The sequence below is a fragment of the Cygnus atratus genome, chromosome 4 (assembly GCF_013377495.2).
Source record: "Cygnus atratus isolate AKBS03 ecotype Queensland, Australia chromosome 4, CAtr_DNAZoo_HiC_assembly, whole genome shotgun sequence".
Classification (NCBI taxonomy): Eukaryota; Metazoa; Chordata; class Aves; order Anseriformes; family Anatidae; genus Cygnus; species Cygnus atratus.
This window is the reverse complement of record NC_066365.1, coordinates 12062688-12087700: the sequence shown is the minus strand read 5'-3', so window position 1 is coordinate 12087700 and position 25013 is coordinate 12062688. Positions and strand designations below refer to the sequence as shown.

General features: G+C 42.5%; 1 protein-coding gene across 4 annotated transcripts in view; it reads right to left on the bottom strand.

Annotated features, from left to right (window-relative positions):
• TNKS (tankyrase) overlaps positions 1 to 25013 on the bottom strand; it is a 122124-nt gene that overhangs the window by 55087 nt on the left and 42024 nt on the right. For all 4 annotated transcript variants that reach the window (XM_050710325.1, XM_050710326.1, XM_050710327.1 and 1 more), the window contains exons 4-5: positions 8162 to 8198; positions 7230 to 7305 (exon numbers count right to left, since the gene is read on the bottom strand). In XM_050710325.1, coding sequence (XP_050566282.1) covers positions 7230 to 7305; positions 8162 to 8198 — 113 coding nt within the window. The remainder of the gene's footprint in view (positions 1 to 7229; positions 7306 to 8161; positions 8199 to 25013) is intronic.

The following is a 25013-nucleotide window of genomic DNA, read 5'->3' as shown; positions in this document are numbered from 1 at the left end:
AGAAGTTCTCCTCCTGGACATGATGGACTATACTTTTAATAATATCTGAAGAACACAGGAAGGGATACTCACTGAAATATTTAAAATAACTAAGAAAATATCTAAGATCTTGTAACAGAAACTTAGAGTAGATAGATCAATTTTACATTTTATGCAGAAGATATCATCTTAGGCTAAGCAGGGTATTAAGTAGCACCAGGGATAGAAATGAAGCCAAGTCATTTACACTTTTACAAATTTAGGGGAGGGATTCTTGTGCTATCCACTTTGACCATACTTGACTGATTAAGTAAGCTGGGATCACACATAAAAGAGGGTATAGGAGCATGTCAGTATTTCTGACATACATGGCATTTTTCTTCAACCCCCCAGGCTCCTAGAGACAACTTCATTACAAGAGAATCTCAACTGCTGTTAAAGTTTCTCGGCTTAATAACTACAAAGTAAAAGCATGAGAAAACATAGATTGACTGACTCAGAATCGGAAGGCAAACCAATTTGCTTTTGAACTGCAGATTTTTTCCTGAAAATGGTTGAGGACAGGAAGAACTCTGAAACATGGGTTGGCAAATCCACTTACCAACAGCACATTGGAGACTCCCTGTTAAGAGGAGATGTAACTCACCTAGTTTTCATATAATTCATTTTCTGTTTTTTAATCAGTCCTTTATTTACATGCTGATCAAGCTGACTGTACATACAGAGCAGGAAGCAGAGGAGGCAAGAGAAGGAACCTGTTACTCCATCCAACAGAAAGTTAGCCTGTATTAGAGAGGTCCCACAGCAGGATCTGAGGGGGCATTGTGCTCAATCCTCTCCACTAAAATGCACACACACAAGGTCTTGAGCAGGGGTTGCTTCAGACCAAGGCTGCTGGTGCACAGCTCTGCATTGCAGACTTTCTTACAGTTGGATTTTTTACATCTGTTACCCTTTATCCATAAACATGGACAAGGCAGTGCACACAAAACCTGAAATCCTTTATGACATGATGGAATGGGCTAAAGCCTCAAACATACGCAAAAGGCGTTTTCTATGCAAGAAAAGCATTCGTGCAAAGGCCTGCTACTGGTGTACTGGACCATACATTCTGGACCTACATCTGGGCTGGAAAGGCGTAGTAAAAAAAAAAAAAAAAAGTATTGGGTAGGCATAATGGTAAGTACTGAGAGCCTAGTATTGGGAGCTGTAAGGACTGAAAACCAAATGAAGAGTGAAAAGGGCACTAGGAGCCAGAAGAATATACTGAAACAAGTAGGGACACATACACTTTAAAAACAATTTCTATTAAATATATGCAGATGTTTTTTCCCCATGGGATCATTGACTCATCAGCAGTGCAGGATGGGCCCGCACTGGTGAAGAATAGCAGTGCGTTGTTCACAGGCTCCCTTACTCACTTGTAGAAATTTCTAAGATTCTAGTTTCAAAGGAATTGGGCAGAGAGAGAAGCTGCAGGAAGAAAAACAATGTAGGTGGGGGGGAATTACATTCTGTGCTGCTTTTTGGTAATGATTTCTGCCTCACGCCCAACAAGTTTGTGAGACAAGCTGTTTGCACGTAACACCATGGTAGTCTCTTTTTTTCAAGTGGTTCATACAGAATGTAAACACGCAAAGTAGCTGCAGAGATCAATGCAAATAATACTTTTAAAATATGAAGGATATATCCTATTTTACAGGAAAATATTTGTCCTATGCTCAGAAGAGCATAAAATCTCAGATATATACTCTGATTGTAAAACAGATGAGCCTTCAGAAAAAGGGCAAGACTGTTTTTAGAGCAACTCCTGAGCAGATGAGTTGGGTTCCCCTACGTGAAGAAGTTTTTATTCATCTTCGATTACAAAATATGGCAGAGTTTATATGAGCATGCATAAGGTTATGAAGAGGCATGTTCTGAAGGAAGCAATACACAATGAAGCAACATTAGTCAGAGCTGCATACTCAGATCCATGTGGAGGAGGATGGATAACCAAGCAGAACGTCTAGGGCATGTGGACAGCTCCTACTTGATCATGAATCACAACCACCATCACAACAAACTAACATCAAACCTAGGAGAGGAACATTAGCACTTATTCCTCAAACTCTACATTCAAACTTTCTACTTGACCTTACAACAGTATACTTAGAGGAAAACACAAATGTACCAAGGCACAGGAAAAACACATTCAAATTGCAGACGTATTTGTAAAAACAAGCCTTAGTGACTGACACACAAGTATTTTAGTACCAGTGTGACCTCAGTATGCATAATGGAGAACAGGAGCAGGGCATTAAATTCCAGCAAAAATCCAACTTAAAATAAATAAATCTATCCTTCCACTACTAATAGCTACCATGTCAGCTGGATACAGTTCATGTTGGAAAGCTGTTAAGAAATGATGTGAGAAGTCTGCATTGTAGAGAAAATTTCTAATCTGAATTGCTAAAACCAGCGTGCCTTTACTAGCTTAGACAGTTCTGTATTTAAAAAAAAAAAAGGATGCAATATCAATTTCTTCATGAGACATCTTTCAAGTGTTCACAACAGCTTCCCAAAGGAAATGAGCAGGCTGAGAGATAGCTTAACTCAACATAACAACCACGATACATTTCATTTTAAGCCTTTCTCTTGGCACTAACTATGAGTTCAGGTATGCTGCGACTGTTGTAACTTATAAGAAATACTGCTTGCATGGCAAAAAAACATAGCTTCAGCTTCCAGTAGCAGGTAGGAGCCTGTTGTTTTAAAATATTCAATACTTAACATTTCTGGAAAATTCACCACAAGGTTGGATCAATGGGCAGAGGCCAATGGGATGAGGTTCAACATGTCTAAGTGCCTGATCCTGCACTTTGGCCACAACAACCCCATACAGCGCTATAGGCTTGGGGCAGAGTGGCTGGAAGACTGTGAAGAGGAAAGGGACCTGGGAGTGCTGGTCAATGCTCACCTGAACAAGAGCCGGCAGTGTGCCCAGATGGCCAAGAAGGCCAACGGCATCCTGGCTTGTGTCAGGAATAGTGCAGCCAGCAGGAGCAGGGAGGTGATCGTCCCCCTGTGCTCTGCTCTGGTGAGGCCGCACCTCGAGCGCTGTGTTCAGCTTTGGGCCCCTCACTACAAGAAGGACATCGAGGCCCTGGAGCGTGTCCAGAGAAGGGCAACGAAGCTGGTGAGGGGCCTGGAACACAAGTCCTGTGAGGGGCAGCTGAGGGAGCTGGGGGTGTTCAGTCTGGAGAAGAGGAGGCTCAGGGGAGACTTCATTGCTCTCTGCAACTACCTGAAAGGAAGGTGTGAGGAGCTGGGGGTCGGCTTCTTCTCACAGGTAACCAGTGATAGGACTAGAGGGAATGGCCTCAAGTTGCACCAGGGGAGGTTCACACTGGAAATGAGGAGAAATTTCTTCTCAGAAAGAGCAGTCAGGCACTGGGACGGGTTACCCAGGGAGGTGGTGGAGTCACCGTCCCTGGGGGTGTTTAAGGAAAGGTTGGATGTGGTGCTTAGGGACATGGTTTAGTGGGTGACATTGGTGGTGGGGTGATGGTTGGACCAGATGATCTTGGAGGTATTTTCCATTAAGTTCAATACTGCAGTTTGTCTTCTACAAGTCTTTACATCTATATACCACACAAACAAAGTTTGGCAGAGCTCAGAGGAGGGACATAGAAAAATTTCAGACCCATCAGGAATATACATGTGCTCATGAGAATTTTGTCTAAACAAGTTCCATTTTGACAGAGCAAATACTTTGCAAAACACTCTAAATAGAAGTGATGTAAAATGCAAATTTTACGTTAAACATAACACCACATCCTAACATTTTTTTTCCACTCTCCTCTTGAAAAACTCAAAACAAGACTAAATGGTGTTAAAATAACTATTGTAATTTAGCTCAAGCATTGTTTTTTAAAAAGCAAACAAATTGGACTGGTTGAAAGAAAACAAACATTTCTTTTGACGTTTCACCCTTGCATAACACTTCTGTTTGTATACACTGCACTGTATAGCTCAAAATAGGGCAGCATTATTTGTGCCCTCATTCACCATGTACACAAGCCAATACTTACTCAAAATCAGTTTCCTAGCTCAATTAAATAATTGCTTCTTTGAGATATTATTGGTCACTTTTCTTGGTCATCCAATCAAAACAAAACTCCATAAATTACATAGATCCTTGATATGCAGTAATGTTTTAGTTGACACATAAAAATTGTTCTGTCTTTTGCACACACTCCTCCTTCATTTTTCTCTACAGAAAATAATTGCAAGAGTAGCAACAGAGTGAATTCTCTCTTCAGACAACAGATGAAGAGCTTCAGTAATGTGAACATCTCCACAGTGCTCATGTAATCTATCCGAACTTTCTCTTGGAGGGGAAGAAGAAACATTGGATTCTGCTCCTAATTCAGTATTGACCTCTATGCTAAATTAACAGATGGATCAATGGCTATCAGCACCAGCTGTAACTGTTTTAGCAGCATGGACTCCTGTCCACCAGGAATCACTCTGCCTATCAATACATTTCAAAAAGGCTGCAAGAAGCACACACAATGCAGTAAGTCTTTGTTACTTTTAACCCAAGCTGGTTTCAGACCAGCAAGCTACAGTCCTGGTTTTCCACTCCTTCTATCTGTTCTACGAAGCATGCTATCCCAGCAGATGTGGTGTTTAGGAAATTCAGGAACTCCAGATATTAGCATGCATGAGTCATTTTAAAAATTCCACAGAAGAGACCCTCAGGAAAAAAAAATAAGTAAAATGTGTACAGCAATAAAGTAAACAATACCACGACCAACAATATACTGACTGTTCTGCTATTTTGTCAGGAGTTTTAGCACAATGGGTGTTAGATGACAACTTCTAGAAATTCAAGCCCTCAAGTATGAAAAATGCTGCTACATTCTGTTATACAGAAAAAAATCACTACTGGGACTCAACTTAATTTTCTCACCTACAAAACTAAAGTGATCCCTTAGCAAAATAGTGTTGGATGTCTCAGATATGTGCAAGCCTGAGGAACGCAAAAGCAAAAGAAACAAACAGGAGTTTCTGCGTATGTCTACACTGCAGAGTAAACATGATGCAGAGATGCTCAGATCACTTCATGGAGGCTGCACTTCCTTACCCTGACACTGTGCTAAGTCTGTGGTAAGTCTGAGACTTGAAAATCAAGGGATCTGCAAAAAATAACTAAGAAAAACAATCATATTTGGAATGGAGGGCTCTGTGTCTCTAGCAGAAAGAATCATGTTATGTGAGTTTAAAATATAGCAATATTGAAACACGTCAAGGAATACAAAAAACAGCTTCCAAAAATGGACATATTCTCAGCAAGTGCAAATCAGGGTCAATTGGAGGCAGCTACATCAGCAGACCTTCACTGACAAGAATGTCGAGCTGTAGGCTGAAAAGGGCCCTGCTTCTTAGGACACGGCCAAACATCACTTATTGATGGGAAGTAGAGAATTTTCTTTCCTCTGTGCTTCTGTGCAGTCTTTGCTGGTTTCGCTACCCCCCCTCACCACCCCCCTTTCCTTTCCCTTTAATTAAATTATCCTTACCTCAACCTATGAGGTTTTTTTTTTCTTCTTCTTCTTCTTCCCAGCATACTTTCTTCTCCCCCTATTCTTTTGAGGAGGGGGAGCAAGAAAGTGGTTGTGATGGAGTTTGGCTACCCAGGTGGGTAAAATCACCGGCACAACCAAACACAAAAATTATTGAAGTGCCTACATTGATTAACTTCAACAGCAATATGCTTGCTGAGCTTTGGGCATAAATTTTGAAACTGATTCAGAGGCCACAATAATACATAAATAATTTCCCCTAGCTTAATAAGAATTTTAAGGCCTTTTGTTTTCTTTTTAGAGTGAATTATTCTTGATGACATATCTGCAAGGCCTGTTTCCTCTCCCTATCAACAGAAATCACAACTCTGCCTTTGGCCTTAGATCAGAAATTATAGGGGCTCAATTACACAGTAATGCATTGCTGTATACCACAGTGCTTAATTATTCTAGTACAGTGCACTATTAATAACCAAATGTATTCTCATTTGAACAGAAAATTCTTTTAAAAAGAAAAAGGAAGCTAAGAACTATAGGCAATATGTTTAACCTTAAAATACTGGAAGTATTCCATCAGCTCCAACACAGATACACTAAATAAAGCCCTCATTCATTTGATTGTCCCCCACATGATAAAATTAATTGCTTTAAAAACCTGGAAGATTCAGAAACTTTTGATCAGCCATAAATATAAACAGGTTAAAAACTGACTAGGTTTTCTTCCACATACTAGGTATTACAGGTATCACACTTGATAAAACATTTCATATTAAAAGTCAGACTATTTTCACAAATACATCCTTACAATCTGCAACATGTCTTTTAATGGAAAGGCAGCATCAACTGGTTTCAGTTCCACTCATCAGTGGCACTGTGCTATTCCAGCTCCAAAATGGGCAGAGGTTTATACAATGCTCCAACACCCTTCACAGAAAATAAAAAGCTATACAGGAAAACACTGCCATTTCTCTCCAAGAGTGAGATGTATTGTTATGCATGAGAGACCTTTTTAACAGACACCAATTAGGAACATTCTGGCACACTTAGAAATAAATAAGTAAATAAATAAATAAAAACGTCTGTAAATTTACCAGTCTAGACAGTCCAGCATATTGATGTCTCAAACATCATAAATCATAGGATCTACTTCATACTGCATGTGTTCTTCCCTCCTCCAGTTTCAGCCTAATCCTTAATTTAACTCATTTAAATGTCCCTGACAGAGAAAGTCAAAACAATAATGTAAAATTTAAGAAAATGCAGAAGGTCTTAATCATATCAACACACTGCCAGTCTATGTGCCAGCACATTAGGTGCTAAGCTGAACAAGAATCGCCTCACCCAGACAATATTCAAATACAAATAACTTCCCTCTTTTAGTTATTTTATTCATCTGCAACCGTAGATTTTGGTTTTGTTACAAAAGAACCTATGGTTTCACTTTACGTGTAAGCTGGGGTCTGACATTTAAAAGAAAAGACACACTTAAAATCCATGTCTGCTGTCTGTTGGTTTGTCGCAGCTGCCACTGTCTAGTACAACAGCATTTAATTTCATGGTGAAAAGACATCACTTAGGGTTCACCCACCTACACAGTCTGGGTTTATACATCTATGTTTCCCAATACGGTTAAATTGGTGTTTCTCAAAAAACTGAAATAAAAAACAGGTATTAACTTACCTTGCGCCCATCACTTGCATGGCAGTTCACATTTAAAGGTGTCAATAAAGCCATTAGTTTTTCTTCATTACCACTCCTGTAAATGGAGAGGAGGGAATTAAGAAAAGGGGGAAAAAGACAGTGTTCTGCAAAATATTTGCTAAAGAGCTGGACATCAAAGTATCATATACTGAAATCTGTACTCTGCCAGGGAGAATGTCAAATGGATTTTCTGAACATTTCAAGACCAAGCGTAATTATAGGAAATAGTATTGTAATAGATGATGCAAAAAAAAACCAACTCATTTTATTTCCTTAATCTCATCCTATATTTCCTACATCTAATTTTACAGATCCTCTGAAAGCCATTTGCTGAACTGCTTGTTCTGAATTAAATACATTTTCATTGTATGCGACCCATAACATTCCAAATAACTATAAACCAATATCCTGATTTTTTTTTAGAAGGGTAAACAGCCTATAAATATGGTCTTGTGCTGTCAGAAGGAAGCCTGAAAGCATCTTGGGAATATAAGACTGAACTTTACACCTTTTGTATAGGCTTCCATATGTTCTGTTCTGGTAAAGCATATTTTCAAAATATATCCTAAGGTAGCAGTAAAAAAACAGAAGAAAAGATAATGGTTAATTTTATTTAATTTGCCCCTAAAAAGAACAGTCACAAAATGATAAAGAGTATTTAAACAGCTTACAGCAAAAACTCAGTATTAACCTTTTAACCACCATGGGGGGGGGGGGGCGGGATTTCAATTACATAAACGGGCTTTTCCATTTGTAGCAGACTATAAAGTCCAAAGAGATTTCTGCTAATGAGGTGGCTTATTTGCACCATTCCATGGGAAAGCAATGACAAAACATCGCTGTTTCAAAAATCTCTTTTCCTTTCCTGCTTCTACCCCCAAAATATGCTCTATATTGTAAGCAGCACTCACCTAGCAGCTTCCAGGAGTTCGTCCTTCTTGTATTCACCTAAATGATTGCAAAATATCATGCTGTTAGCATTTGGCGGAAGACAGATTAAGAAATGCAGTAGGAAGCAAATACAGAATTAAAACAGAGGAGAGGAGAAAAAAAGCCCACACCCCGCTGGGTGATGGAGCTGTGACGTTAGCCAGCTTGTGGAGGCAGCATCACCAGTACCTTGGAGACGGGCAGCAAACTGACGCATCTTCTTGTCCAATCCTCAAATGGAAAGGCTTTCTTCGGACAACCAATGACTGCAAAATCTTACGTCCAGGAACACAGTCCCGCTGATAACAGTGTGTCAGCTGAAGACAATGTCCCCACCCCCTGCCCTATTCAGTATGTCACATTATACTTGGGAAGCATAATAAATTCTGAGACAAAAGCAAGGCAGTGCGGCTTTTTAAAAGGTACAAATTACCCATCTCCGAACCTCCTATTCGAATGGTAATATTCAACTTCACCAAGTTCTTCAGAAGAGCAACGATTATTCAGAAAAATCACAAACATCATATCAGCTGCCACTTCCCAAGAAAATATGCATTTGAAATAAAAGGCACAGACAAAAGAGGATGAACTCTCCAAGAGATTGCTACGTGACTCTGAGACGAGAGATAACCACGAGCAATACTAAAGCAACATTTGCGTGTGAAATTTTGAGTTACAACAGACAGCTCAGGTAGGTTGTTGCTCCCACAACAAGAATTAAACAAATATCTTAAAAAGATTTATTAAACATAAGTAGTTTAAAAAGAGCATGTGGAAATAAACCTGTGGAAATAATACAGTATTCTACCAAGCTGAAATATGATGGCACGCAATAAAAATTTAAATTTAAGAATTTAAATTTGGAATTTAGAAAAACAGCTACTTAAAAAGTAGCTTCATAAAATCATAGAGCAGAGGCTATCCTAGTAGCCAAAACATGGAGGGCTTGAAAAATATACCATATTAACACCTGCCAGAGAATTAAAGCTGCTAATCACATTGCTATAAGAACAACAGGAAGATAAGGCTGTCCCCTGTAAGAAAGACCAAAAAAACCCCTTTGTGTTATCTCTTATGTGTATTTGTAATAAGAATCCAGTGTTACATGCGTTACAGGCATGGAAGGCAGTCAGGCCATGGGAGACCCCACACCAGACTCCAGGTAAACAGGAAAGCCCTGCAGATAAAATATGCCTCAATCAAGAAGCTTTGTAGGGTGCAGGAGGAGGGTCAGAGTCTTCCTTCATTGGGACTCCCCCCATCACAGCTCCAGTCTTACCCCCTTGGACTCCTCCCATCACAGCTCCAGTTATCAGCAGGAGAGAAAACCCACATCAAAACCAGCCCTCCTCAGGGCCTCAAGGACCCCTGTTTTCGTTCAGCATCCTGCCTTCACCCAAGGGTAAGGAAAAATGGTGCGTACACCCAGTGACGCACCTCCCATCCCCTCTGCCTGGCTGCCCCTGAGGAATTCTCAGACAAAGTATCTGCATCCAACAATACCGATGAATTATAAAATTTAATTGCTTTCTGAAACAAATTCAGCGTTGGGAATTCACGACAACACACAGCAAGGAGTTCCACCACGCCATGCTTCTTGTGTGAGGACTCTCTTAATCGAGCGGTTACATATCGCTGAACCCCAACAATGGAGCACATCACTTGAACACGAAGGTGAAAAACTGGAACTGGCACTGCAAATGCAGGCCGTGATGATCAGGTTAGCTTTGGGAAGAATTTGTATGTATATCTTAGTGAAAACGGGATGATGAAAGAGGTAAAATTACACAAAAATGTGTTAGGTGTTAGTCTTAGTGCTTCTCTCCAGCTTCCTCAGGGGGGTTCCTTCCCACCACAGGTAACTGCCTGTTCGAGCCCCCATGTGTGTTCCTCTTCTTTATTTTAATGAAGATAAAATACTGGGCACAGTTGTGAGTGTTTTGAATCAACGCTGAATGAAAAGCTCTGGCCAGCATGTGACTAAGGGAAAAAAAAAAGACGTTTTATTACTACTGCATTACTTGTGCAACAATCTTAAACAGCTGGATTTCCTGCAGGAGTGTTATTGGCCTATATTATATCAACACTTCAGGGACCTAATCGGATTAAAAGACCTGTTTACAGATTCTGGTTTGGCAGTGCATTTAGCAGTTCTAACCAGGCTTTTGAATACTACTGTATTAGACAAGTATAATACCATTTTTCCTTCCTGCTCAAAAAGGTGTTACACAAAAGCCCTTTCCTCAAAGACCCTGCTTGTTGAAAGCATTACTGACCGAAAGAAATGGAAGGCTGTGGTTCTTGGCTTCAAAGTGTCCCATTGCATGCCTAAGTACATCAGTCACTTTTACTTAGAGGTAGAAAAAAGTATTTACAGATACTATTGAAATTCATACAAACTAATGTTGAAATCCATCACAGCTCTCCTACATTGTGATACGGATTAGGAAAACATTATCTTGTAATTGGCTAACTTTGTAACTCTCTAAGAGCTGTCAACATTTTGCAAAGCAATACTTAAAATTATACAGACACTCATACCTCCGCTTGTACCACCAATTTGATAAAAAAGCCCGAGTATCCTCCACAGGGCTCTGCTCTTCTGAAGCTCCTGGCTAGGAACTGGATGAAGGGGAAGCCCCTGGCCACTTTGCAAACAGTTGGTGGGATGCCACCAAGCAGAGAGAAGGCTGGTTAATGGCATTTGGGAGAAGTGGGTGGCTCTGCCTGCAAAACCAGCTTCTCCTGGCACAGGCTGTGCTCCCACCAGAGGGCTCTGCCAACCCGGCTAAAGTCACAGCGATGAAGCCTATCAAAGGCCATCCTGCTGCATTTGGCTACAGCCACCTAATAAAACATTCATTTTCAAAGCATTTGAAAACAACCCACGCATGGTTATGGCTTAGATGAATTTCAAATTCGGAGCTGAAGTACAAGAATACAGACTATCATCCTCAAGCAGTACTTCTGCTCAAAGAATATCAAACTGCTTGACTTGAACCAAAGTAATAACATCACTTACTGAGCTCCTTTGTGCAGGTTAGGATTTGTAGATTTGTAAAAGGGCATCTTCAGAACAAAGCACAGGTAACAGCCTGAACTCCTCTTCCAAATCTCTTAGTAATTGCTAACTTGATTGAGAGAGTAATTGAAAGAAAAACATCCCTGCAATCACAGTGTTAATACAGAGGACTTTTGGCAGCAGTATTTGGGATGGCACAAATATTGTCTGCCAGAGGTGTGAAAGTTAATGTTGTTTAGACCCTGCCATAGAAGACCAAAACCGCAGTTCAACAAATACAATGCAAACAATTCTCACCTATTTGCTATCTGTCCCTTCTACCACAGCACAAATCAGTGTTTCCTTTATGTGTTTCATGGTAAGCCCAAAGGACAGGCTGCCACAAGAGCAGACATATCCTGCCAAGCAAGTACTCCATAAGTCATGCTGTGCAGGCGATACGTTGCCTGGCCTGCCTTCCCTCTCAATACGGGAGAAGCCAGAATGGCTGTGGCTTCTTAGCCTGGCAGCCCACAAGAAGAGCGCTGGTCCTGTTCACCTCCTCTCGCTGGGTAGCCCACAGATGGTCGGTCCGTCAGTCTCTGAAGGGGTGTAAAATGGGGAGCAGACAGAGCTGCTCATCATCTTCACAGAATCACAGAATGGCTGAGGTTGGAAGGTGAAGATCATCTGGTCCAACCCCCCTGCCGAGCAGGATCACCACATTGCTCAGGATGGCATCCAGGTGGCTTTTGAATATCTCCAGAGAAGGAGACTCCACAACCTCTCTGGGCAACAATCTTGTCACGCAAAAGCTGGTAAATATTCACTGTCTGGTGTTCACAGCACCTGATCAAGCTCATTACTTACAGCTTGCTCAGCACCCTTTAAACCTTTAAGTCTTCAGCTTGCTCCTAGCTCCAGATCAAACCACTGCTCTGTTGATGCCGGAACCAGGAGGCCACCGCTGGTAACCACAGCCAATTAGTTGTGGTGATTTTACTCTGCTGGGCAGCTGAGCTCCACAACAACTGCTCTCTCACTCCTGCCACGGGACGCCGTCCTTCCCCAACTGAGCCTGCGGGGGCTGCCCACAGGCAGCAGCTCTTCAAGAACTGCTCCCACATGGCTCCGTACCAGGGGGTCCATCCATCCCCCAGGGGCAAACTGCTCCAATGTGGGTTCCCCATGGGCGGCAGCTCCCAACAGATCACCTGCCCCTGCATGGGCTCCTCTCCACAGGCTACAGGTCTGGCCTGGAGTCTGCTCCACCGTGGTACACCATGGGCTGCAGGGGGACAGCCTGCTCCACCGGGGGCCTCTCCACAGGCCGCAGGGGAACTGCTGCTGCGGCACCTGGAGCACCTCCTGCTGCACTCACCTTGGGGGCTGCAGGGCTGGTTCCCACTCCTCTCTCTCTCAGCTGCTGTTGCACAGCAGGTTTTTTCCCCTTTCTTTAATACACCCTCACAGAATAATGTTGCTTATTGGCTCAGCCCTGTCCAGTAGCAGATCCCTTTGGAGCAGTCTGAAACTGGCCCTTACCTAACATGGGGCAGCTTCTGGACTCTTCTCACAGAGGCCACCCCCACAGCCCCCTACTACCAAAACCTTGCCACATTAACCCAATACATAAGTCTTTCAAAATGCAGCTACCACCATGCAGCTAACTAGCTCTCTGTTCCCTCCTGAGGGAAAAAACAGTTATCTACAAGACCTCCAATTAACTGCTGCAAGCTACAGTGACCACTGCTCCACATGGCAGGCACTCATCAGGGGCTGTTTCTACTTAGTGGGTAACCAGATCGGCAGCTGGAAGCTCAGCTGGGATCTCAGTGGAAGACAGGAGAGCACGCTGATCAGCAGCCCCTCTGAATCCAACGGGAGCAGCTGAAAGTAACTGAAGGAAGATGGAAGAGTGCAGCACTGGGCTGGAGACATAAACACACATATACAAGACCATTGTTTTCAGGAGAATAAAAGACAGGCATGTATCAACAGTGACAGGCTGAAAGCTTTATGGGCTCCTTAGATATTTCCTCAGGTATTTCTTTTGTGTTTTTTTGGCTTAATGATAACAGTTGCAGCCGGGAAAGCACAAGCAGCCTTTTGCAGCTAGACTCCACGAGCTCTTCTCTACTACCAACCTGCTCATCCTGCTTCCCACCTTAGAGATCACATCTTCCTACTTAACCATGTGGCAACTGGTGCCACAGGATCATGTGCTGTCATTACAGCTGGGTCACACTGACGATCTCAATACAGCATGAACAACTTCAATGCTGAAGAGTTACAAGGAATAATCTACTTCCAGCTTTAATTCACTAGAAACCTTTACATTTTAAACTTACCAGATGAGTCCGAAATATCACAGTCATATATGCGCGTTTGAGAAAGGCAAATCCCAAATTCTGGAAAAGACTAACATAACAAATCAGTCCTGAAGCAGACTAGAGACTCTGCTTTAACTCTCTGCCAGAAGTGCTGCAATTTCACCTGATTACTGCAAACTGAAAAAGCTATCCGAGTGGCATGAACTGACAGTGTTTTTTACAATGCATCTACACTAAGGAACAAGGTAAGTGAGCTCTCTCTGTTCCTCCCCTCCAACACGTCAGCTAACACAGAAACCAACTGGAGCTGAAACAACCTGGACAAAGCAGTTTTTCCTTTATCATGCTACTGTGTGTTTTCCACAGTGAGGACAACTCCCTAAAAATTAATGTCACACGTTAAATAAAGCCATCGTTATCCAACATTACACCAAAAAAACAGTGAGAAATTGATGAAAATATTTTTAATCAAACTGAAAAACTAGATAGGATAAACAATTTGCATGCAATACAGAATCACAATTGCACACAAATCCCCAGTGTACTGATAAACAGTGAAAACACTAGCTAATGGCACCCTGCCTTTGAGACCTGTGACAAAAGGACCTAGGACAGATGAATGTGCAACTGGCCACAGCCTGGATAAAGATGATTTGTGAATACTACAGAATCACAGAATGGTTGAGATTGGAAGGGACTTTTGGAGGTCTTCTGGTCAACCTCTGTTACTTCTCACTTGTTTAGGGTTACTGTCTGTATTGTGTTTCCTTAGCAAGGTTTTGGTAGCAGGGGACTGCAGGGGTGGCTTCTGTGAGAAGAGTCCAGAAGCTGCTTCATGTTAGATAAGGGCCAGTTTCAGCTGGCTCCAAAGGGACCTGCCATTGCCCAGAGCTGAGCTGGTAAGTGATGTTGTTTGCGCCTCTGTGAGAAAATACTTAAGACAGAGAAAAAAACTGCTGCACAACAACAGCTGGAAGAATAAGGAGAGAGAAACTGCCTGGCAGACACCAAGCTCAATGAAACAGGAGGGCAGGAGGTGCTCCAGGCACGCAGCAGCAGTTCCCCTGCGGCCTGTGGAGAGGCCCCCGGTGGAGCAGGCTGTCCCCCTGCAGCCCATGGGTCCCACACGGAGCAGATCTCCACGCTGCAGCCCGTGGAGGAGCCCCTGGTGGAGCAGGTGGATGTGGCCTGGAGGAGGCTGCGGCCCATGGAGAGCCCCCGCAGGAGCAGGCCCCGGGCCGGAGCTGCAGCCTGTGGAGAGGAGCCCACGCAGGAGCAGGGGGTCTGGGGGGAGCTGCCGCCCGTGGGGGACCTGTGCTGGAGCAGTTTGCTCCTGGGGGATGGACCCCGTGGTACGGAGCCATGTGGGAGCAGTTCTTGAAGAGCTGCTGCCTGTGGGCAGCCCCCGCAGGCTCAGTTTGGGAAGGACGGCATCCCGTGGGAGGGACCCCACGTGGAGCAGGGGCAGAGAGGGACTGTGAAGGAGCGGCGGAGGCGAAGTGCTACAGACTGACCATAGCCCCCATTCCCCGTTCCCTTGTGCCACTTGGGTTGGAAGATATAGAAGAGGGTCGGTGGGGGGAAGGTGTTTTTAATTTGCTTTTAGCTTCTCACTGTTCTAGTCTGCTAGTGATAGGCAATAAATTATACTAATCTCCCTGTGCTGAGTCTGTTTTGCCTGTGATGGTACTGGCAAAGTGTCTCCCTGTCCTTAACTCAAACCTTGAGCCCTTTTTGCATCATATTTCCTTCTTCTTTTCCTTTAAGGAGGGGGAGTGAGAGAGCAGCTATGGTGCAGTTCAGCTGCCCAGCAGGGTAAAACCACCACAGCATTGCAACTCCTTGTAGGTTTTCTCTGCAAATGCTAAAGAAAATTATTTTAAGAGTTTGTTTTCAAATGTTGTAGTATCTTTAGGGAATTAGATGAGAACTCTCATGAGTGTTCTGGAAATTGTTGGTCTAATTACTCAGTAAATCTTGTCTTTTCCTGGATCTTTTTTTCTCTTGAAATCATGTTGAGCTTTACAGGAAAACCTGTTCCTGATCATTGGCAGGAAAAAGGTAGTTCCGTCTCAAGAGTTCTCCCACTTTTGTCTGTCCCCACAACTGCAAGATGGTAGATGAATGTTTCCCTCTTGAAGAGCTAGCAGGTCACGGGGAAAAAAAATAATTTCTGGCTTATGTGCATTATGCGCATTGTCATTCCTTACCATATGTGGCCTTACCTTACCACATAGCATACTCTGTCTTTGCTTTTTCTCTCTTTGCTAGGGTTAGGAGCAGTATCTTGTAGGTGAGAAAAAAGGGAATGAAAGGACAGGTATGACTTGCTGAGCCCCTGCTACTTAACTGCTGGCCAGGCATCCCTCCCTAAAACCTGGAAGTACCGTATGTTCAAGTGTGGTTCAAGTTGTCAGATGACACCACTGATACTTAGAGGGGAATTTTATCGTGAAGCACCATCTGTGCATTCAGGGATGATGAGTACTTCCATAGCTAAGCATAGTCTTCTATTTGGGCCAAAATGGCAAATGGAAGAACTGTATCAACAAAAACAAAGTCAAACTGCCTTTACACTGTTTGATGACTCCTACATAGTCCACTGCCAGGGCTGAGAACTATCAATGACTGTTAAGCAGAGGAAGGGAAAACAAAAACCTCTAGTACTCACTCCCTTTGAATATTTCCTTGCCTGTTCAATTTCAGCCTTGTGTCCTTTATCCAAATGCAGAAACATTTCAAGTATAGTAAAGCCTCTTATGCTAGAAGCATATGCTAGAACTGTTGCAATGGCATGATTTTATGTTTGAACATGGGCTGTGATCCAATGACAATGACCTTTCTCTGGCAGTTTTCATTGCTGAAACCTGTGAAGATAGACAGAGTTCTTTTATAACCTGTCTTTGCTCTGTTTTGCTGAGATATGCTCAGAGGACGGGAAAAAAATGGAAATTTCTCAGTTACTAGATAAGCAAGAGACCTAAGTTGTTGGTGGTGAAGATGTAATATTATTTCTTCTTGATGGCATATGCTCTCTAGAACGAGTAGCAATGCTGAGTTAGCTCATACTAAAAAAATACACTAGGGCACAACAGAGAAAACCTGTGTTAACTCTTGCATGGGTTTTTTATTTTTTTTAATATATTTTACAGTCCAAGAGCAATTGGTGGATTGCTCTTCCCCTATCCACCTATGATGTAACTGTGTCGTAGAAGGCCGCCAAATTTGAGAGGCACGATTTGCCCTAAGTGAAGCAACGTTGGCCATCACCAATCACCTCCCTGTTTTCCATGTCCCTTAACATAGTTTCCAGGAGGGTCTTCTCCGTTATCCTGCCAGGTGAGACTGACCGGCCTGTAGTTCCCTAGGTCTTCCTTCTTCTCTTTTAAAAAAGGGGATTATGTTTCCCCTTTTCCAGCCACTGCAAATTTCACTGGACTGCCATGACTTCTCAAATGTGATGGATGGTGGCTTGGCAACTTCATCCACCAGTTCCTTCAGGACCTGTGGATGTATTTCATCATGTCCTGTGGACTTGTGCACCTTCAGGTTCATTAGATGGTCTTAAACCTGATCTTCTCCTACAGTGGATGGTTCTTCATTCTCCTAGTCCCTGCCTTCGGATTTTGCAACTTCACTGGTATGGCTAGAGCACTTGCTAGTGAATACTGAGGGAAAAAAAGTCACTGAGTACCTCAGCTTTTCCCATGTCAGTTGTAGCCAGGTCTCCTCTTTCATACATTAGGGGAGTACAGGTACTTTTATGTTCCTTTGTCGTCCTACATACTTACAGAAAACTTTTTTTTTTTTTTTTTTTTTTATATCTTAAGCCAAGTTCAATTCCAGCTGTTCCTTGGCCTTCCTGATCCCCTCCCTGCAGTCATTGCCCATGTCCCTATAACCTTCTCAGGAGGAATATCCCTGTCTCCACTGCCTGTGCATTTTGGTTTTGTGCCTTAGTTTGCCTAAGAGGTCTTGACTTAGCCAAGCTGGTCTTCTGCTTCCCCTGCCCAACTTCTTGTGTGTCAGGATTAAGAGCTCTTGTGCCCTAAGAAAAATGTTTTTTTGTCTCCCAGCTCTCATTTGCTCCTTTGTCTCTGAGGGCAGTTTCCCAACCGATCCCATATACTAGGTCCTATTCTGCAAAAACTATTCCGGTCCCTCCAGAATAGTTTGCACCCACTAGCTGCAGCGCTCCGGTTGGGTGACTCATTCCACCAAGTTTCTGCATTGGCAATCAACTCATAGTTTTGCAGCTGGACAGTGATTACAGGTTTCTCGTGTTTGTGCTGCTTTCTCCTCTCTCCTCCAAATTGTACCTGTCTGTCCCTTGTTTTCCAACTGTCTTTTTGCTCTAATTAGGAAATAATAGTGTGTTAACACAGGGAAAATTTTTATTGTGGAGAAAATGCGTATTTTTCAAAATATTTCAAATGAACTGTTGGCATGTTACTTTCCTGTTTTGGTATGACAAAATTGTTCTCTGTAACAAACTTGTTATTTCCGTCTTGACATTCTTTTGGTAAGAATTTACTTGCTGTACTTTGCTAAGTATAACGTAAAAGTAAGTTGACTTTTTTTTTTTCCTTTTAATGATACCTGTGCTTTTGGTAATGAAGATAATGTTGTGCTGTAGTTTTCTTTAGCTTCCAAAATATAAATGAGTTCATTGCTGTGTGAGAGACTGGCTTGCCTTGTGTTTCCTCTATTTACGAAGAACACCGTCTTTCGAGAATTTGACTAGGTTGCCCCTGAAATATTTCTCTAGAGAGTTAAAGATACACAAGTGTGTTTGGTGGTGACTGCAGAGATGCATGAGAGAGACCAGGCTGAGGCATCTCTGACAGAAGCACCTGGCACAGAAGAAGCAGCAGAGTGATCGTGGTTATCGGTTTGTTGTGGGTTGTGCTGATTCACTCTGCTGCTTATCCTTGGTGATGCTGTCAGCAGAGGTGGCACAGTTCCTCTCGCTTGTCTTTTTCCTTCCTTCTGCTTGCTACTCTGTGGCCTACAGATGTTGGAAGTGCTTTGTGTTTTTCTCTGGGAGCTACAGAAATGATTTAACTAGGATTAATTTCCCTCCAGAGTAAATGCCACAGGACAAGCGTGGCAACACAAGTGCATTTTTAGGGGGTGGCAGCTTTTGTTTCCTCAAGCTTGTCATATATGTTTAGATATGAGATGTACAAACGAATGATTGTATTGTTCAGACCTTTAAAGTTAATAAAAACATAGGTTGGCACATATGTGCCGTATGTCTCATAGTAACGTACTAGCAAAAAAAAGTACCTTTAAATCTGTGCAAATTGTTGGTACAAAATTCATAATATTTTCTGTATATGAGTACATAGATTTTTTTTTTGTTAAGATAAATGTTCAAGTTTTGAAGCAATCTATAGATTTTCAGGTACTGTACCCCCAGCTTGCTGGCATGTTTTATTTACCATGGGAAAATCAGAGAGTTTGCAAAATGTTCATGTTCACTGCCGAGTTCTCAGAGAAAGACTGGATGGTGGAACATATATTTTTGGAGCTTGCTTTCATACAACATAGTTTTTCTGAGGTTATGTATTTTTCTTGCTGGTTTTCTCTCATGGTTTGGGTATTTCTATGATTTTTCTTTACAGACTCTTATGGGGGATCAAATAATTTCCCTGTTTGAGGAGGTTGTTTGGAAGGAGAGGGGAGGGAGCTAGCTCTTGAACAGGATGCACTACTATCACTACTATGAAAACAGCTTATTTCTTCTGCTGTGTTCTCTTCAAGAACTGCTCCCACATGGCTCCGTACTACGGGGTCCATCCCCCAGGAGCAAACTGCTCCAGCACGGGTCCCCCACGGGCGGCAGCTCCCCCCAGACCCCCTGCTCCTGTGTGGGCTCCTCTCCACGGGCTGCAGCTCCGGCCCGGGGCCTGCTCCTGCGGGGGCTCTCCATGGGCCGCAGCCTCCTCCAGACCACATCCACCTGCTCCACCGGGGGCTCCTCCACGGGCTGCAGCGTGGAGATCTGCTCCATGTGGGACCCATGGGCTGCAGGGGGACAGCCTGCTCCACCAGGGGCCTCTCCACAGGCCGCAGGGGAACTGCTGCTGCGTGCCCGGAGCACCTCCTGCGCTCCTGCTGCACTGACCGTGGGGGCTGCAGGGCTGTTTCCCACTCCTTACTCTCTCAACTGCTGTTGCTCAGCAGTTTTTTCCTTTTTTTTTTCTCCTTCTGGTCCAACCATCCCCCTACCACCACTGTCACCCACTAAACCATGTCCCTAAGCACCACGTCCAATCTTTCCTTGAACACCCCCAGGGATGGTGACCCCACCACCTCCCTGGGCAACCCGTTCCAATGCCTGACTGCTCTTTCTGAAATGCCTCCTCATTTCTAATGACAAGGGACTAACAGTAAAGCCCATACGAAATAGTATACCACTGAGAAAATAACATCTCCTCAGTGGGGCTGCTTGGAGCCATAGTATTCAGAATGCATAGCTACTATGAAAAACTAAGTTTCTCTACCACTTCAAAATGGACACACAATTTTTTGGATGGTTCAGCTAACCAGCAGCAGTCTCTCAGCACCAGATTACCTGTTCAATTTCAGCACAGACTTGTCTTCACCAGATGAAATTTATCCTTCAGGCAAAGGAAAGTTGAACTCCTGACTCCTTGCACTCATTTCTGCAATAGCCTGGCCACAGCAGGAAGTCATTCCCAAAAGAGGTCAAATCAAAATGGCCATGCTTTGAAACGAGACTGCTCCTAACTGGTCTGTGTAACAGCAGATGTCAAACTGAGATACCAGTGCAGCCTACACAGTGTCTTACATTTGGGACAAAGTACCATAGATCCTAAAATTAGCAAGAGGAGTTCGGAGAGGAGCAGAATGCACACCAATCTGCATATGACTTTGGGGATGTCATTGACTGCAAAAGAAAGTAATATTTAACTGAAGGAGTGATGGTGCTTAATCCTCTAAGCAGAGGATATTAGAGTAGTAATTACTGTTATTACTACAATGAAGTAGCAAGAGTAATATGGCCATCAAGAAATAGCTTTTATAAAAATATTATTATAGGCTGGAATTTATTAAAAAATAATAGATTTAAAGAGAATCGGCTCTCAGCTGTTCACTGGGGAAGTCTCAAGACTCTGCCTTCCTTCTCTCCTGCTGGCAGAACAGAACTCCTAAAGCAAAGTGCATGTTTGACCGAGTCCAGCTCTCTGCACAAATCCATCCAAAAAGCTTTTCAGAAGCAAATAGGCTGATTTCCCCAGATTTAATGCCATCCCATGTTTGGATTTTGTTACTTATTCCCTCTCCCACATTACTGTACCATCAGCAAAAGCAGACTGTACACAGAAATTGGAGAATTTGGCACAGAATCAGCCATTTGTCATGGAAGCAGCTGTTTTATGGCTGACGGTGGCAGACACGAAGATCCAAGAGGCATTCAAAAGTACTGATACGCATCATAGGTTTTTACTGCTCTCTTTACAACAGTCATATTGACAAGCTTCTCTATCTACAGCCATAGTATGCACATTCACAGAACAGCTGGCAGCCTCATCAGCCACTTATGTCATCTGGCTTGGCTTACGTAAAACACACAAGCACGGAAAGAGGTGATGATTTTGTTGAAGACAGCAGTCAGTTAAAAGCTACTAGTAATGCTAGAACACCCTGAGCCCGCTACTTGCGTAAGGGTAGAGCTGCTTCCCTGCCCAAATTGAAAAGAAAAATAAACTGAATTCTGAATGTCTGCCAAAATATTCTTGGAATTACACAAAATAAAGCTCAAATAGTAAGAACATTGTATTCTTAAAAGAGAAGCAAAAAGAAACTTGCAGAGCCCAGAAGGAGGTGAACCATGATGCTCTATGGCCAATAAATACCCAAATGAACTTAAAGGCTGTAAATGTTACTGAAACAGCAGAAAATACAAAAAGGTTTAATTTCAAAACAGAAGGGAATGCCCTCAAAAGAGTAAATGCTCACTTCTTAAGTGACCAAAGGAACATACAGATCTTTAGAAAGGAAATTGGCCATTCAAAAACCTCCGCCCTTATAGAATAGGTCACTATTTCAAAATACATTAGGATGAAAACATTTCAAAATGTATGCTTGAAAATGCTACTGCTATAGCTTCAACCTTGTCCTCTCACTGCAGTGCAGTACTGGGTTTTATGTAACTTCTATTCAAAGAATAGATACCTGGCAAAAAGAAACAGTACCTATGAATAACAACCTCCTGGACATATCTTTTGAGTATCCTTGGTTTGCAAATGTTTTTAAATGGTCCTTAAATATTGAGACACTCCGTTACCAGTCCCTCTTCCCCCCACCATCCAGAAAGCCTTGAAGCACTGCTTGTACTCAAAGTAAAATTCCATGCTTGTTTTTCCCCCAACACCTGAAAAAACAATGCTGTTCTCTGTGGAGTATGGCAGCTTTCTCCAAAGAAGGAAGTCATCAAACACCAGTTATCTTTTTCAGCTTCCCTTGGCTCATTCATTTACTCTAGATTGGTACCTCATAATGTTAATTCTGCTTCTGAAAGATGCTTCATCTGTGATGTGCTGCAGACATTTCATTGCTAAAGACAATTAACTTCCTTTTAAGAAAGCGGAGATCGATTCAAGCGACTTTAGATGCACACGCTCAACCTCAACATCAAGTGCAGGTTGAAAACAATTCTCAAGGAAAGATGACAGACACACTAGGTGACAACATCAGAAAGGTAAATTACCCCCAAACCAATCTTTGATGCAGTTACTGATGGTTAAAAGAAGGAAAACACCATATCCATGGAGATACATGGGGAAATATTAGTTCAGATGGCGATCAGTACAGGTGTTGTAGGAACATTAGAGAGCCTGAAGGGAAAATAAAACAAGTTGTCCTTGAAAGGCAAACCACAAGGCTCAAAGAAGGAAATCAACTTACTCTGGGCTTCAATGATTTATTCCTAATACCTTCAGTTCAGCAGGATAAACTTCAGTTCAGACAGTGATTACCTTAGCCATAGTAGTGCCAAGGCTACCATTACACTGATTTGCAAATAGCGAAGTAAAAAAAATCTCATGAAACCAAACAACAAAAGTGTGATATGACAGAGGAGAAATGATTTGGAGTGATCGACATCCACGTTGTCTGCCCTGTAGGGGCAACAGAATCGGGCCAGACCAGGTTAGGGGATTCTGCTTTAGGGGTTGCTACTCTAATGCTCATTTTTCTTCCAACAGTGCAGTGAGCCAAGAAGCCTTTTCCACATCACATTTCTGTATTAGTCTTCACATCTTTTGCACATCTTTTACACTGAAGAGCTACCTTTATCCTTACTGGACTTACATCAACCGCTCAACTCACTGCTACAGCACTATGCCATTAACTTTGTGTTATTTGCACACACTTTAAAAACAATGCAACATTCATACGTTTTAATGATTTTTAGTGAATATTCAAGCTTAGACCACAAGGTGAGGTGTTTTCTATGCTCTTCTACTTTGATGCAAGGCCATCTTTCTGTCTTTTCTTTGCAGTCACGTTTCAAACTCCCTGTAATTGATGCAGAGCAACAGAGGACTTGGAGATCTCTGTAAGCTAAACGTCACTTCTAGCACTGGCACTAACAGCTATAAAATGGCCATGCATACCTTCAGGTTGGAAATTATTAGGTTCATAGCCAACACAAGAATGATTTCTGAACAGGGTTATCAGCAGATCTTTTATCTTCAGTACTCTAAACACATGCACTGTACAGCACAGTCAGTTTATTATAAAGGATTTTATGTTATGATCATCTGTAATGACAGAGGTCTCAGACCTGATGATACCGAAGATTCTATGGGGTTCAACCTCCTCTACGTCAATTTTAAAAATTGTCCCGTTTCTTTGGTTTTTATAGATCTGGTCTTCAAATGTACAAAGATCTGTTTGCTCTGGCAGTATAAAAGGGATCCTGAAGGTCAGGTGTGATGATCCTTTATGCTGCCAAACAGCTTAATTCAGCTCTCTTCCTTTTCACCTGTACTTTTCCAATTTATTTTTTTTCTTTTACTACTGAGAATCTGTAGATTATAAAATACCTACTCTGAGTCCCCAGAACAGTATGGTAGAAAACACTAAAGTATGCTCAACTTTAGGCATGCACGCAAGCATCCCTACTGACCTTGATATTCTCACACCTAATGGGCTTTGTTAAACCAGAGCTACGAAGAAGGGCTATCACATTCCTTTATCGCAAAACAACACCCTTGGCTCTGCAGCTCGAGACTGCACTGGAATGAATCCTTGCCTGCTGCCCTTCACTGTGCTGCCCTGCTCCACTGCAAAGATACACTTATTTCAATAAATGTCAGATAATCGTTGCTTTCAAGGAAGAGGGTACCATCTATCTATAGACCTCTTTTTGCATTACTCATTCACAATTTCCTGAATGCAGAAACCAACACTGCGTGCTGCTTCATGAATCTAAAGCTCAGCTCGTGCCCATTTTGACTCTTCAGCAAGGCTGACCGAACAGCACAAACCCCAAGTAAAACACGCCTCTGCAGCCACATAATCAGTTGCCCTACCTGGTGCCATTATCATAGCCAATCTTCCTTCTTGAAATAGTTTACACGTGCATTGCATAACAGTGAAGCAGATCAATAATAATAAAGTTATTAGTCTATCTAAAGCACTCAATAGTAGCACTCTGTAGGAACAGTAAGCAAAACCCTGAATACTGAATTACGAAAATCTGTACTCTATCTGCATTACTTGGAGTGCCAAAACATTTTTAAGTCAGGCAAGATGGGACAAGCCCTTCTTTCAGCTTCCACATGATGCAGATTCGCTTCTGTCAGGCAGTTCTACTCTGAACCTCTCGAACCTCCTCTAACCTCTCCTTGTTTGCCAACCAGGGAGAGGTATGCTTCAACCTGCTGGAGACCGCTAGAGAAGGACAGGGATGGAGTCAGGACAAGAGAAGGAAGGGTTACAGCCAGGAATTAATAATTTGAATATTGAGAGAGACATTAAAAACCCTGTGGGTGAATTAAGGTGTCCAAATATTTCTTTGGTATGCAATAAATCTCACTGAATATCATCATAGATACAAACAAAACAAAACACTAAAAAACACTGACTTTACATCCAAATCACTCTAACACTTACAACTCCCCTGTACCATGCTACTAACCCACCAGCCACCGATAAATGTATTGTTATGGATGAACTGATGTAATACTGATATAATTCCTCAAGCTCTTAAAAAAGCTTTGATTGCGTCAGCAACATAGCGTAACATTAAAAATAGCACGGGGGAATAAAAAGAATTAGAGGCAATAAATCAGATGTTGACATAACAAAAAGGAATGCAATTGAAAAAAGCTAAACCTCTGAAAAAACACTTTTGACCATGCACAGAATAACCTCTCCTTATCTCTGTCAAAGGCAATGCCAACCATAAAACTACTGTAAAATCTAGGTTAGTTTAACAACGTGGAAGAGTTTACAGGAGGT